Source organism: Squalius cephalus (assembly GCF_949319135.1).
Source record: "Squalius cephalus genome assembly, chromosome: 24".
In the NCBI taxonomy this organism is placed as follows: domain Eukaryota; kingdom Metazoa; phylum Chordata; class Actinopteri; order Cypriniformes; family Leuciscidae; genus Squalius; species Squalius cephalus.
In genome coordinates this window covers 3,467,014-3,482,746 of record NC_137145.1, presented here as the reverse complement: position 1 = coordinate 3,482,746, position 15,733 = coordinate 3,467,014, and the positions used below count along the sequence as shown (strand labels likewise).

At 35.2% G+C, this 15,733-nt stretch overlaps 1 protein-coding gene across 1 annotated transcript; it reads right to left on the bottom strand.

Annotated features, from left to right (window-relative positions):
* Positions 1-2,480: 2,480 nt before the first annotated feature.
* Positions 2,481-15,705, bottom strand: slc25a1b (slc25a1 solute carrier family 25 member 1b). The gene is made up of 9 exons (XM_079861514.1): positions 15,425-15,705; positions 8,273-8,380; positions 7,538-7,637; positions 5,413-5,551; positions 4,999-5,083; positions 4,098-4,202; positions 3,886-4,001; positions 3,726-3,799; positions 2,481-2,797 (listed from the first exon to the last, which is right to left on the bottom strand). Exons 1-9 carry the CDS (start codon positions 15,534-15,536, stop codon positions 2,683-2,685), a joined length of 954 nt encoding a protein of 317 aa, XP_079717640.1. The 5' UTR covers positions 15,537-15,705; the 3' UTR covers positions 2,481-2,682.
* Between the last annotated feature and the right edge of the window lie 28 nt (positions 15,706-15,733).

Sequence of the window (15,733 nt, the reverse complement as noted above, 5' to 3'; positions counted from 1 at the left end):
CAAATAAACACTAAGATTTGGCTGCAACATGGTCTCTTAGATATATGGCATTAAAGTATATCTAAAACATGTCTTTCAACTGTGTTAAGAACCACAGGCACAGATGATAGTTCTGACAGTCGGACCTCTCTGTAAATTCAAGGCAGTTACTCTCCCATAATCACACATGATGTGCAGTGAAGGCAAAACACACATCATTTAGACATCTGAACCTCTGAAAGGGTTGCATACTACAAGGTAAGACATTAGTAGTCTAGCTCTGGTATGAAATAATACACTTGGGAAGAAAAAAAAATGCTGAAAAATTAACATTTTTTTTTTTTTTTTTTTTTTACAATGTCTGTTGCATGTAAAGATATTGAATATGCTGAATATTTCACCTCTGCTGTCAGTCTTGACAGATCTGTGAGACTGTGTTGAGGTAGGAGAGACGATATAAGCACACACAATGATATTTAAGGCATGTACTGATCCGTGATCAGTATTTAAGAGGCTCTGGTCAGATCTGTTGACCTTTTCAACATTATTTACAACATTCAACTACTGTTAAATAAGTAAACATTGTATTAGTATTAGAGTAACCTGGTTCATTGGTGAAACGGCACCGTTAAACGGTTTGTGTTTTTGTGTGGTGTTGATTTCAGAGATCGAGGCGTACAGTTATCATAACAGCTATGACATGATTATATGTCACTGTTATTAAGGTATACTGTTACAGAAGGGTGTAATTATACGCAAATTATGGAAATGACGATGTAAACAAGTAAGAATTCAAAAAATAGATTATAAGATGTATTTTAGTATAGGCACTTAAAATAATCGCTAAACCTGAATTGCTACCAAATGTGAAAGTGCATGTATCATATGTACCACTATAAGGTATAAAACACATTTGTATGTTAGAATTAAAAGCTTTGGTTAATTTATGCATCTTAGAAAGTGACTAAAAATTATTCTCTTACTCAGTGATTTTGTCTTGTTTTCCAGTACAAATATCTTAACATTTGTTTAGAAGCAAAATTTATGTTTTAATGTATATGAAAGCTCATATATCTCGATAGCCCTATATGGCAGAATCACTCCTTTATTCCCACACTTAATGATTTGGGTTTTCACTTTGGAAACAGGATATATCGGCGGTTTCGGCTCACTTTATATAAAAGCCTTTTTTTTTTCGAATGAAAGTTTGAGCTAAACAATTCAAACTTTTATAGTCATATTTCAGTCAATCAGTAATGTCATATTTCTATAATGTATTAATCGATCTGGTGGATTGTGACACAACTACCATTAGGAATCACGGGAGAAGGATTTAGGTCACTATTGAGGATGCACAATGGGAGGAATGTCTTCAGAAAATATACTATACTACTTATATTATATATTATAAATGATACTTATATATACAACTTAATCCAGTTCAAATCTCTACACGCTTCAGGGAAAATCTTATGCAATTTATTAATTCATGCCAGGCTGAGAAGGGTACATGGTGTAACCTTCACAATTACTAGACTGATATTTTTGACCTACTTTCAAAAGTGTATTAAAAAAAGAGATTTTTCCAGATCCAATGATTGGCATTTTTTTGGGGTTATTTCTGTACCTTCTTTTAGTAAATTTGAAAGACTATTTCTATTTCTTTATTTATGATTCTTGCAAAGAGATTGATTCTTCAGAGGTGGTATTTTGTATCAGGGATATTTCTCTTATTTTTATACATTCAGTATACTCTACTATTGCTTCCTTTTTGGACCTTTGTTTATTAAAAACAAATGTCATAATAGAAAACAAAATAAAGTTTACCAAAAAAAAAAGATTAAGTCTTGTTTAATGAAAAATGTATCAGAATTTGCTGAAAACAAGAATGCGGAAATGGTCAGAAAAATAAACTGGTTTCCCCCTGGAATTGGATAAAAGCCACACATCATTTTGATACATTTTCATAAGGCATTTTTCTTCTCAAGTATGTGTCTTCAATAATGTTTAATTTAAGAATTTTTAAGATATTTGTGGTAAAAAACAAGACAAGGTTAAACTTTATTTTAAGGTGACGTAGTTACACATTACTACATGTACTTACTATAGTAATAACAGTAAATTTAGCATAATTAAAAGTAACTAACCCTATAAGAAGTACATGTGGTTAATGAATATTACTCAGTACTTATTTGAGTAAGCACAATATAACTATTGTCACCCTTAAAATAAAGTCTAACCCAAGACAATAAAATAGTTAAGGAAAGATAGATATATATATATTTCTAAGATGCATATTCTGTTTAAGTTTTCTGGTGTTCATATAAGGCCCTCAGAACTTAGTATGTGATCACATGTAAGGAAAACAAACAACGGAAAACAAGTATAATATTTGCTGGCAAATTGCACTATATATATAATATTTATACCTAATATTTAAAAAATAAAATTTAAATCCTGTGTCTCCCTAAAGATGCTGTTTTACATAAAAACATTTAAAAAAAAATTGTGGTAAATACTATTTATCTTTAGACTAATTTTCAAGTATTTGATTTGTCTCACATTAGTTGGTAAAATCTCTCGGTGTGTTGATTAAGTGATGGTTAGTAAGTACATTCCAGTGACTTTCTTTGTCGTCTGCTGTTGGCAGATATTTTGGCCCCTGTGTAAACGTCCCCGCTGTCGCTCCGCATCAGCGCTCCGCTAATCTGTCTTCCACACCTTGTTGAGAACTTTAACCACTTCCTCGTAGATGATGAACACTATAGCCACATCCAGACACACGCGGCCTAACCTGGGGACGGTGCCTTTGTAAAATCTAGAGAATAGACAGAAATGTAACTGAATAAATAAGAGTCAATCACACAAAACATTTCAGAAACATGTACGTGTCATTATGCAATACAGTCATTCGAATTTGGTAGGAATGTGTGCATGCAAAATATCATTTCATATATAGGCTACACTACCGTACAAAAGTTTCGGGTCGGTAAGATTTTTTATGTTTTTAAAAGAAGTCTCTTCTGCTCACCAAGGCTGCATTTATTAGCAAAAATAAATACAGTAATATGTGAAAGATTAAAGCAATTTAAACTAATTGTTTTCTACTTGAATATATAGTAAAGTGTAATTTATTCCTGTGATCAAAGCTGCATTTTCAGCATCATTACTCCAGTCTTCAGTGTCACATGATCCTTCAGAAATCATTCTAATATGTGACCCTGGATCACAAAACCAGTCACGAGTCGCACTGGTATATTTGTGGCAATAGCCAACAATACATTGTAAGGGTCAAAATTATCCATTTTTCTTTTATGCCAAAAATCATGAGGATATTCAGTAAAGATCATGTTCCATGAAGATATTTAGTAAATTTCCTACTGTAAATATATAAAACATGTATTTTTGTGAGTGAATGCAGCACAATCGCCAACATAAATGAACAACTTTAAAGGAGATTTTCTCAATGTTTCGATTTTTTTTGCACCCTCAGATTCCAGATGTTCAATAGTTGTATCTCGACCAAATATTGTCCTATCATAATAAAGCATTAATCAATGGAAAGCTTATTTATTCAGCTTTCAGATGATGTATAAATCTCAATTTAAAAAAATGTACCCATGTGACTGGTTTTGTGGTGCAGGGTCACATATGAGGATTTGATGTTATCAATGTAAAAAAACTGCTTTAGATTCAGCCATAAATCCCTGTATCAGACACTTTGGTTTAGTTTCATGTTTACTTACGCAGCCGGTCCTTCGTATTTCATGATTTTGACAGCGCAGTCAACGGTGCTCTTATATTTGTGAGCTTCCAATCCCTGCAAACATTATTAAAACAACATTGAAATATCCCATTCACATTTTTATTTTATTTTTATGCTTAACAATGATTTTTAATACACACCTGCATTCTAGTTTTGATCACATCCAGTGGTGTATTTCCAAACACACTTGCGGCTCCAGCAAAGGCTCCAAACATCCCGGTTATGAGGGGGTTAATAGTCTTATTGGGGTTATCGCCTAGTTTTACAGTGAACACAGTTTCATTTCAGCCACATTGCTTCATTAGCACAAACACTGCTTACATATTTATAATTATTATATCATGTTTCATACCTTTGTACCAGTTTCTCAGAGAGGTCATCACGTAGAATCGGATGGCCTGGTTTGAGCCCTGCTTCAGGACTGTTGCGGTCAATCCCTGATATGTTCCTTTGAGTCCTGGTAAATAAGAAAAGAGGTTGAAAGATATGCTCATAATTTAACAGACTTACAAAGCAGAATTATTCAGAGTCCCAACAAGTAAAGGGGTCGTTTTCTTTCGACTACAATGACTGGTTTGTATTGAAATGAGCTTCATGTGGTTCAGATAATCGATTGGATCAGAGGTTGATTAAAGTGTGACGGTCACATGGATTGCTGCGTCACATGATGTTCATGCGAGATCATACTAGACTGAATTTATTAAATGCAAATCTGTAAATGATAAAAGCTAAAAACCAGGTTTGTTTCATACGAGGATTTAAGCCATCTAAATTCTCATATTTTCCGTTCACTGATTTTGTGCCAGTGTTGTTATCATTAACTATATGTATAATTAATCATTATAGATGAAATAAACTAAAATATAATACTAGATGAAAAACTAATTTACTAAAAACAAATCACTAAAAAAACTCAAATTAAAAAGGAAACTGAAAATATCTCAAATATTAATAAATACTCAAATCAGTTTCATTCTAAAATAATTTTGTAAAACTTTTCTGGGGTGGTTTCATAATAAACATGACTATAATAAAACATATACGCTCTAACAACAAGAATAAAACTGTCAGAATAAAACGTATAAAGCAGCCAAACAGGCGTGCGTATAAAGTAAAACTATCAAATGAAATTAGAAACGGTTCTCTAGAACAGTGGTTTCAGCTTATATCACTTTTCAGAAGTATTTGTTGTAAGTGTGTTTGCTCTCCAGGAGGTGGCGCTGCAGGACAAACCTTTCCCCACACACACGTACCTTCTGTTCGGATTATTTCCCTCACACCGTGGAAGAAACCTCTGTACTTTGGGTTCGCTGAGCACTGATCATGGATGAATTTGACCTGAAATTATAAAAAAAAATGTTTTTATAAAAATGAACATTGAACACATCAGTTCAATCTCTTCACACTGGTTATATTTCCAATGCATTTCAAATATAAATGCATTAAAAGCTGCAATAAAAGTGTAATCTGTTAATACACTTGTCTGATGGTCTTCTTACATAACAAGTAAAGCACAAATAAACTTCACATTTGTATTAGTGTAATAATGTCTTATACTGTGTCTAGACTGCAAGTGAGCAATGCAGTGTGACTAGACTAAAATATCACATTGCTCACTCTCTGTGTAGACTGACTATCAAAGCATCAGCATATATCATCTCGCACACCTTTACAGTCTCCATCGGACACACCACGACTACAGCCTCCGCAACTCCTGCTCCCAGACCACAGATCAGACCCCGCGTGCTGTCCAACTTCCCAGACTCATCCCTCATCTTATTACTGAGGAACTCAAACATCCCAAACCTGCAGGGAAAAACACACGCGACAACATCAACACAAGCACAGGTTTAAAATGAAAAGAAAATGCTTCCTTCTCATTTACTTTGCAGAACTTTGCTTTATGGGCACAATAAGGGAAATAAATGCATATGAATTATAAATAAAGAAATAGCTATAAATATAAATAAATATATACACAACACATACATATATCCAAACATCTATGTTTGTATATATTTATTCATATTTATAGGTATGTGTTTATATGTAGTATATACACACATACATACACATACAGTGTTATTTTAGTAACATTGAGATACAGGTTTTATTCATATTTGTAGTCAGATTTTTATAGTTTCTGTTTTCATTTCAATATCAAAGTTTTTATCTTTTTAATTTGTTTTTATAGTATATACTGTATACGTATAGTATAGTATATACTTTCAATTTTAAAAACTAACTAATATATAGCCCTGTTTGCCTATATATATATATACTGGTGGTGGTTGAGGAGAGATTCCCTGACATGATTGTAAAGCGCTTTGGGTGTACAATAGTACATATGAAAGCACTATATAAATGCCTCATTCATTCATATTTTTTTTTTCCTGTCATCCTTGTGTTGCATTCACATTTATGCATTTGGCAGACGCTTTCATCCAAAGCGACTTACATCGCATTTCAAGGTACACATTTACATTCTTATCAGTTCCTGCTTTCCCTGGGAATCCAACCCATGACCTTGGCGTTGCAAGCGCTCACTGATTGAGCTACAGGAAGGCTATAATGTTACACTATATGATCACACTCTTATTCATGCTTTTAAACCATTCAAGACAGTGACAAGACATGATGGGCCCTATTTTAACGTTCTGAAACGCAAGTATCAAACGCGAAACGCAAGTAACTTTGTGGGCGGATCTCGGGCACTGTTGCTATTATACCGGCGGGATAAATGACGCAAATCTAAAATGGGTTGGTCTGAAGTAGCTTCATTATTCATAGGTGTGGTTTGGGCGTAACGTGAAATAAACCAATCAGAGCGACATCTCACATTCCCTTTAAGAGCAGACGTGCTTGTTCCATGTCGGATTGCTATTATAACGGCGGATTTGCCAGGAGCGGTTCACAGCCGAGGAGACCGACGTTCTCGTCAGGGCCGTAAAACACAGAGAAGTGACATTGGGGATGGAGAAACACACCCAGATTAGCTTCAGTTAAACAGGCGTATAATAATTTGGGTAAATGTGTAAGATAGATTTATGCCTATTCTTTAACATCTTCATGGACACCACAATGATTTCCCACAGGTGGAATATTTTTCCTTGTAATTATGTATGGTTTGCAAAAATGTCAACAACTGCGTCTGTGTGTAAATGAGAGAAGCAAAGTGTATGTGCGTTGTGCACACGCTACATTATGGCCAAGCATGCGCCCTTAAAATAGCATCTGAATAACGCGCCACTGACTAACGCGGAATTGTTTCTGAAACTGCAAAATAGCACCAGGGAACGTTTGCGCCGGAACACGCCTCCTCTTTTCGCTGAACCGCCCCCGGGAGCGCAAGTTCATTCCCTAATTTACCGACGTGCGTCTGTGGAGGGAAAAGTCCGCTGTGCGTCGGGTGCAAAATAGGAATGATACATGCGTCGGTGTACAAAGTCAACTGCGCTGGGTGCAAGATAGGGCCCGATGTGTCATGATGGCTAGTGAGCAAGTTATCCTCTACAAAAGAAATATCAAGCCGATGAAAGAGAGCAGAGCGAAACTAGAAAAAGTGGACATCTCTCGGCCAGAATAAGCTGCATTGAGCAACAGACTTCACACTGAGAGCCAAAGACTTCACACTGAGAGCAACAGACTTCACACTGAGAGGAGAGCCCCAGACTTCACACTGAGAGCAACAGACTTCACACTGAGAGCAACAGACTTCACACTGAGAGGAGAGCCCCAGACTTCACACTGAGAGCCAAAGGCCCGGCTGTGCGAGGCTTATGAAGTGCTTACCTCACGGCAGCTTTGGGAATGGAGCCATAGAGCAGAGAGCTCAGCCCCCGATACAGGCCCTTCACCCCGTGACCACGCACCGTCTGCTGCACACAGTCAACTGAGCAACAGAGAACCACAGACATTCAGATCTCCAAGAGCATTATGGCATTTTAATCTGAGACATTATGCCTGATGAAGGTCGTGAGACCGAAACGTTGCTAATACAATTTTAACACTCATTTGCAAGTAATAATAGTGTGCGGGAGTTCCTTGTTTTTTTAATCTGAAACATTTAAAATGCTTATCTTTAGTAAACGTGGGTGGGTGTGAATTATTAAAAGCATTAATATCCTTTTCAGATTGTTCTAGCGTGATCCCCTGACGCTGAGTACATCATTCAATAAGATTCGGTTCAAAAGAGAACATGACCAGGCTGTTGAAACGTGACCCTGCCGGTTGCACGCGTGCTATTGGCTAACTAATGAACCCGGTTGAACAATCAGTGCTGATAAACTTGTTGTGAAAAGGGGCCACAAAGTCCAGTGGCAGATAAACCCAAACCCAGATCAGTTACTGAACTTTGAACCTTCAAACCTGAGTGGACTCTGTCTCCACTGATGCGTTTTTACACATAATCATTACATGAAAGTGTTTGAAAAGCTCTCAGGACAAAGCAGATGCAATTATCATGGAGACAACGGTTGAGTGTCTACTTCAGATAATGACATGAAGGCATTAGAAGTAAATACACACCGATGCCTTTGTACCGAGGCGGGTTTGCCTTCTCGTCTAACTGCAGCTGGGTTTTCACATACTCCGTCGGAAATGTGATGCAGATTTCAATGCCTCCGGCTATCCCACCTGCAAAACAGACAATTTGGTCATATCGATATTAATAATACAAGTCGAGATGGGAAATACTGCCATATTTAAAGTCTGTTTTGGTAAAAACAAAACAAACAAAAAACTACTATGCCAAGGACAAATAATTATAATTTGTCATGTAACTAAATATCTATCTATCTATCTATCTATCTATCTATCTATCTATCTATCTATATGGCTGTCAAACGATTAATCGCGATTAATCGCATCCAAAATAAAAGTTTGTTTTTACATAATACATGTGTGTGTACGGTGTATAATTATTTTCTATATATAAATACACACACATGCATGTATATATTTAAGAAATATCTGCATGTATATACTGTATATATATATTTATATTATATATAATTTATATTATATATAAATATTTTATATATAAATAACACATTTTTTAAAATATATATATGCATGTGTGTGTATTTATATATAGAAAATAATTATACTCCGTACACAGACATAAATTATGTAAACACAAACTTTTATTTTGGATGCGATTAATCGCGATTAATCGTTTGACAGCCCTAATATATATATATATATATTAGAAATATTCTGGTCACTAAATGTGACTAATACATTTAAATCACTAACCCTAACAGTAATAGTGATTAAATATTGTAATTTTATTTTAGTCAAGTAATTATTATATGTACACTACTCTTAAAAATTTGCCGTCGGTAAGATTTTTAAATGTATGCTCAAAAAGGCTTCATTTCACTGATAATTTTTTTTTAATAAAAATAAAAATAAATATTTTCTATTTTAAAATATTTAAAATATTAAAATGTAATTTATTCCTGTAATCAAAGCTGAATTTTCAGCATCATTACTCCAGTCTTCAGAGTCACATGATCCTTCAGAAATCACTCTAATATGATGATTTGCTCCTCAAAAGAAACATGATTATTATCAATGTTGAAAACAGCTTGATATGTTTGTGGAAACCATGAAACATATTATTATTCAGGATTCTTTTGATGAATAGAAAGTTCTAAAGAGCAGCATTTATTTGAAATAGAATCTTATGTAACATTATTAATATCCCTTTTGATAAATTGAACGTGTCCTTGAACGGTGGTGTATTATGAGTTTTTACAGCATGATCACCTCTCTGAATAAGGAATGCCTTGTAAAGCCCAATGATCTGTCGCCACCTTAAGTGTGTGTGTTGAGCACATCTGTAGGAAAGGGGGCGTGTCCATCTGTGATTGGCTCACTGGACCCGCCCCCTGCTGTACAGATGGGTGTGACTGTGAAACACACGTCCTGTTCTTTAATCAGATCTTAACTTTGTTGACACGTTTACGCTTCTTTCACTGTGTGCCATGTGTGCAGAAAAGCTTCAGATGATCAATCAAATGGGTCTGATTCGACATGCAGACGTTATTATACACTGTATACGTTTTAAAATAAAAATGTATAGCTCTTTCATAGCTCAGGAGATGAGATGTTTCTACTAAAATAAACACGAAAACGAGTCAATAATAGTCATACAGTTAGAGTACAGAGCTATGAAATGATCCTGGATAGAAGTTCACAACATCTGAAAAGAAACGCTGGTAGCACTTTATTTTACAGTCCTGTTTCCCATGTACTTATTATAGTAATTGCAATAACTTGGCAATAACTAGGTACTAACCCTGAATCTACAACTAAACCTAACCTTAACCCATGTAGTTAGCTTATATTACCCAGTACTTTTCTTAGGTAAGTACACTGGAAGTACATTTACTGTAAAATAAAGTGCAATCGAAACGTTTGCGTTCATATTGATATCTCTTATACTTTGATGGCAGACTTGTGTCAAATCTGAGCACAATTGGAGACACTTCCAAGATTTCTTTGGAAACTTCACACTGAAAAAAACATTTGGTGTAGAAACTAATTTATTCTCAGGAATTGCTTGTAAATTTCACTAATAATGACAAAGAAACAGCAATAACGGACTGAATTAAGTGTGAAATTTTGAAGTAGAAAGACTGCGATAGTCTACATGGCTGTCTAGAAGAAAGAAAAAGAGATTTAAAAGAGATTTCATTACATTTTTCTTTCCTATGGGATGTACTGAAGCACATATTGTCTCATCTAAATAATCAACACTGTTGTTGAACTGAATTGAGTTGAATAATGACACTATTGTCTTTCTCAGAGCTGATTTACAGCAGAATTTGTCTTGTTTGCATCATGAAATTCCACTGAATGATTTCTGATGTTTCCCCCAGGTGTGCATACACTACAGTTTCTCTGAAGTGTTTCTGTTAATCGTCTCCTATTAGTTTTCATGATGTTCTGTCCACATTGATAATTCCTGGAACAACTGCGCATGCTCTCTGGAGAGCTGAGGATTTGTTTTAATATATACATTACAAACACATTTTCTGTAAAAACCATATACCTGTTTAACAGGTTTTGGCATAACTGACGAGCACATATTTGTGTAATAGCAGTGATACTCTATCCTGTCTGACCTGCTGGTCTCCTCGAGCCACAAAACTGCCCTGAGCGAGAGAAGAGGGGCGTAAAACATCCCAGATGGAGATCACTAAAACCTACACACCACGGGCCCTATTTTAACAATCTGAAACGCAAGTATCAAACACGAAACGCAAGTAACTTTGTGGGCGGATCTCGGGCGCTGTTGCTATTATACCGGCGGGATAAATGACTCTTGCGCCCGACGCAAATCTAAAATGGGTTGGTCTGTTGGGCGTAACGTGAAATAAACCAATCAGAGCATCATCTCACATTCCCTTTAAGAGCAGACGTGCTTGTTCCATGGCGGATTGCTATTATAACGGCGGATTTGCCAGGAGCGGTTCACAGCCGAGGAGACCGACGTTCTCGTCAGGGACGTAAAACACAGAGAAGTGACATTGAGGATGGAAAAACACACTCAAATTAGCTTCAGTTAAACAGGCATATGATAATTTGGGTAAATGTGTAAGCTAGATTTATGCCTATTTTTTCACATCTTCATGGACACCACAATGATTTCCCTCGTGTGGAATATTTTTCCTTGTAATAATGTATGGTTTTCTAAAAATGAAAACTGCTGCGTCTGTGTAGATGAGCGAAGCAAAGTGTATGTGCGTTGTGCACGCGCTACATTATGGCCAAGCATGCGCCCTTAATATAGCATCTGAATAATAATAAATAAAGAAAACAATTCCGCCACAGACCAGGAAAAACCTAGTCTAAAGTCAGTGGCGGAATTGTTTTCTGAAACTGCAAAATAGCACCAGGGAACGTTTGCGCCGGAAAACGCCGCCTGTTTTCGCTGAACCGCCCCCGGGAGCGCAAGTTCATTCCCTAATTTACCGACGTGCGTCTGTGGAGGGAAAAGTCCGCTGTGCGTCGGGTGAGAAATAGGAATGATACATGTGTCGGTGTACAAAGTCAATTGCGCTGGGTGTAAGATAGGGCCCCACAAGTCCATGCAAGAGTAAGTTATGTGTACATAAATCACTTCAAATATTTGAGAATGTATAATATATAATAGAATAGAATAGAATATTAGATTATATAATATAATATGGTAACACTTTATTTTACAGTGTCCTTGTTACATATGTTACATGTACTTACCATAGTAATAACAGTAAATTATGCATAATTACATGCAACTACGGAAACCCCAAACCAAATCCTAATCCTACCCTAACCCTATAGTAAGTACATGTAGTTAATTAATATTACTCAGTACTTAAATATATTATTACACTGTACCAATGACACCTTAAAATAAAGTGTAACCTATAATATAATATAATATATACTACATTATATTATAAATACATATTTTTATTTTAAACAGTAGTATTGCGTAATATTATTACTATTTAAAATAACTGTTTTCTATATGAATATATAGTAAAGTGTAATTTATTCCTGTGATCAAAGCTGAATTTTCAGCATCATTACTCCAGTCTTCAGTGTCACATGATCCTTCAGAAATCACTCTAATATGATGATTTGATGCCCAAGAAACATTTCTGATTATTATCAATGTTGAAAACGGATGCGCTGCTTCATATTTTTGACTTGCTACAACAATATAAAGGAAGTTTAGACCACTAATACAACTAGTTCTCTTTTGTAGAATTATATGAAACGAAACTAACTGATGTATCAGTACTAGGGCAAGTGTCACGGCCAAATCCATATTACTCTATATACAGCAAAGCAAAAAGCACTTTATAAAGTCCACTATCAGGTTCTTCAAGGAAGCGAGGGATGTTTGATCATAGCGCTCTAGACAGAACTGTACACAGGTTCACAGACAACGCTTAGGTCCAGTCCCAGACTAAAATGCACATTTGAGCTGTTTAGCAACTTGCACTGACATCTAAAAATATTTTGAACAATGACACTATTTTCTTTTAGAGCTGCTGCATGTACAGCCTAAATGAACTCGGTTTGCATCATTGAATTATTTGCCTGTTTATGTAATGACACACCTAATCCGGCTTTACATCTTTAAAGTCAAACAAAGTGAGTCTATGATGCAATCAATGGTGTTGTGTGTGTGTGAGGCGTGATGTTTTGTGTTTTTCTGCTGAACTAACTGTTCATACTGGAGTACTAGTATGACTGGTCTTTAATCAATATGTCAGCAGAAAGGAATGTTGTTTCAGAGGTGGAGAAAGTCATTACGTTGTTACATCAATTAAGATAAAATGTATTATATCATAATAAATGATCAAGAATAAATATTAAGAAAAATAAGTTACATCAATTAAGATAAAATCACTTTAACATAAATGTTCAACTGAATAAATGTGAACTGTGACATCTATTGCATGCATCTATCATAATCTAGTGCACGTGTAGTTGCATGTTCTAGTTATTAAACAAATATTTGGCAAGAACGACACTCACAATGCGACTGCATTCCATGTTACTGTGTTAATGTGTCCATGCCTCATCCGTCATCATGTCATCATGCATCCAGCACATTTATCACTCCACTGAGCATTACTGAGGCCATGAGCTTCATGCAGAACATCAGGAGATGTGAATGGAACTATAATGAGTTTCCCATTAACTGTCGCTGCCCTGGCAAGACATTAACCACACTAACTACAGGGACACTTCAGGGAAGAGTGGAAAAAGACAAGCTACAACAATACTTTTAGTTATCTAGATGCCGAGGTCAGACTAAAAGAAACATTCAGTATCCTGAGGCAAAAAAAAAAAAGAATGTTAATGGATTGCTAATGGAATGTATATCATCATTTAGAATCAGGGATCAAATAAAAATATTTTAAGAATTGAATAAGATGCTATATGGATAAAATTAAATATATTGATCATATTTTATTACTAGAAGATTCAATCAATTTAAGATTAGATACAAATTCGAATAGATACAAATAAGATTAGATACAAATTCTTTTAGTTTTATTAATATTTTGAATAAGAATTAATTTTGTATCCATGTTAATTTTAGTTTAATTTTTTAGTAATTTCATTATGTGCTTTTATCCTTTTATTTAATATTGATATTTTGCTTAAAAAAATATTTTAGTTTTATTTCTAGCTAATAATTGTAGTGCTTCAACTTCAAGTTTATTGCCAAGGCAACATTAATAATTTGTTTAGTTTAATTTTTTCAACTATTTATATTTTATTTTATTTCAGCTTTAACAAAAGTATTGTTTTACAGTTTTAGTTAAGGATAATAACCCTGATTGTTACTTATTAGCTCCAAATAATAATGATGAAATTTCATTTTAGCATTCCTTTTTTTTCAACCGCTTGTTAAATATTAAACAAAAAGGCCCTTATAACAGCGATAAAGAAATACTTTCTTTATCAATAAAGGAAAGTGAAGAACTTGACTGGGTCATATTTCAAGTCAAGTCAAGTCAAGTTTATTTATATAGCGCTTTTCACAACGTAGGTTGTATCAAAGCAGCTTCACAGTATTAAATTAAAACAATACATCAATGTTTGTTTCTAGTGGAACGTCCACGTTTGGTAATGCTGATCAATAGTATCGTTGATTGATTAATTAAATTAAATATCCCCAAATATCCCCAACTGAGCAAGCCAAAGGCAACAGTGGCAAGGAACCGAAAAACTCCATCAGGTGACCTAATGGAGAAAAAAAAACCTTGGGAGAACCCAGGCTCAGTCGGGGGCCAGTTCTCCTCTGGCGTTTATGAACTATTTCACCCCAAAAATCAAAAGAAACAAAGAAATTATATTTTGCTTAAAAAATCAAGCCCTTTTAGCATTATTTTCATGACATTTGTCCACCTCATTACCATAATGCAAAACAAAATAATAATTTTATTTATTTAAATGCAAGTATTTATACAGCATTATTTGTAATGCCTTTAATGTATGCTTATTTAAAATTAAATAATATTGTTACAGCAATTTTTAAGTTTAATAAAAAATACTGTATTTCACCTCTGAGAAGTAAATCAGAAGTAAAATCTTCCGACACATTACAGAAATAAAAAAGGGAAAATGTGCATGAAAACAATTTTACAATACAAAAGTCCCTGAAACGTATGCCATTAAATGACAGAAAGAAAGAAATTGGCTTAATTGTCATTAAACTATTTTTTAATGTATGCAATAAATACAATATTCTCCTATTTGTTTTGTTTTGTTTTGATTTTGGGGTGTAGTGTGACGTTTTCCTGACACATTCCATTTTGTTACAGCTAGATTGTTACATTGTAACACAGAAGTTCTACACTGTATCAAAGCGCTTTTGTTACTTTGTGTCAACGTTCTACTTGTTACTTTGCATCAGTTCCAGTGAAACAGTCACACACTGACACACACACACACACACACACACACACACACGATAGTGTGAATACTCGCCTGTGCAGTGATGATGACTACAACCCTGTGGGGATCAATCGAGCAGAGGACTGTAAACAGTGTGGATGACAGTGCAAAAACTGTGGCACATCTGATCTGGAGTCAGTCACAGCATTAACAGAAATGACTTTCACTGTTTCTTATGATTCACAAGCACAGAAAGACACTTACCTGCTAAAATAGCCTTTCCAGGGTGTGTGAGTTTGGCTTGTCCGGAGGGCGCAGCGGCTGATAAACAGTGCGGTCTGTGGAAAGGACTCACAAATTTCGGGTTCCCTGACATTTTTCTTGTTTTATAAAAGAGAAAAGCGACTCCTGCACAGCAGAAACAGTATTTGTAGTGCAAGCACAGCTCATAAGTGAAGTGACGGGCTCTCTGAGATCTTTTGACAGCCCGAAGTTTCCTGCTCTCTGTCAGTAGTGTGTGTGTGTGTGTGCGTGTTTTAAGGGAGGGAGAGTCTCTGTCGCAGCGCCATATTT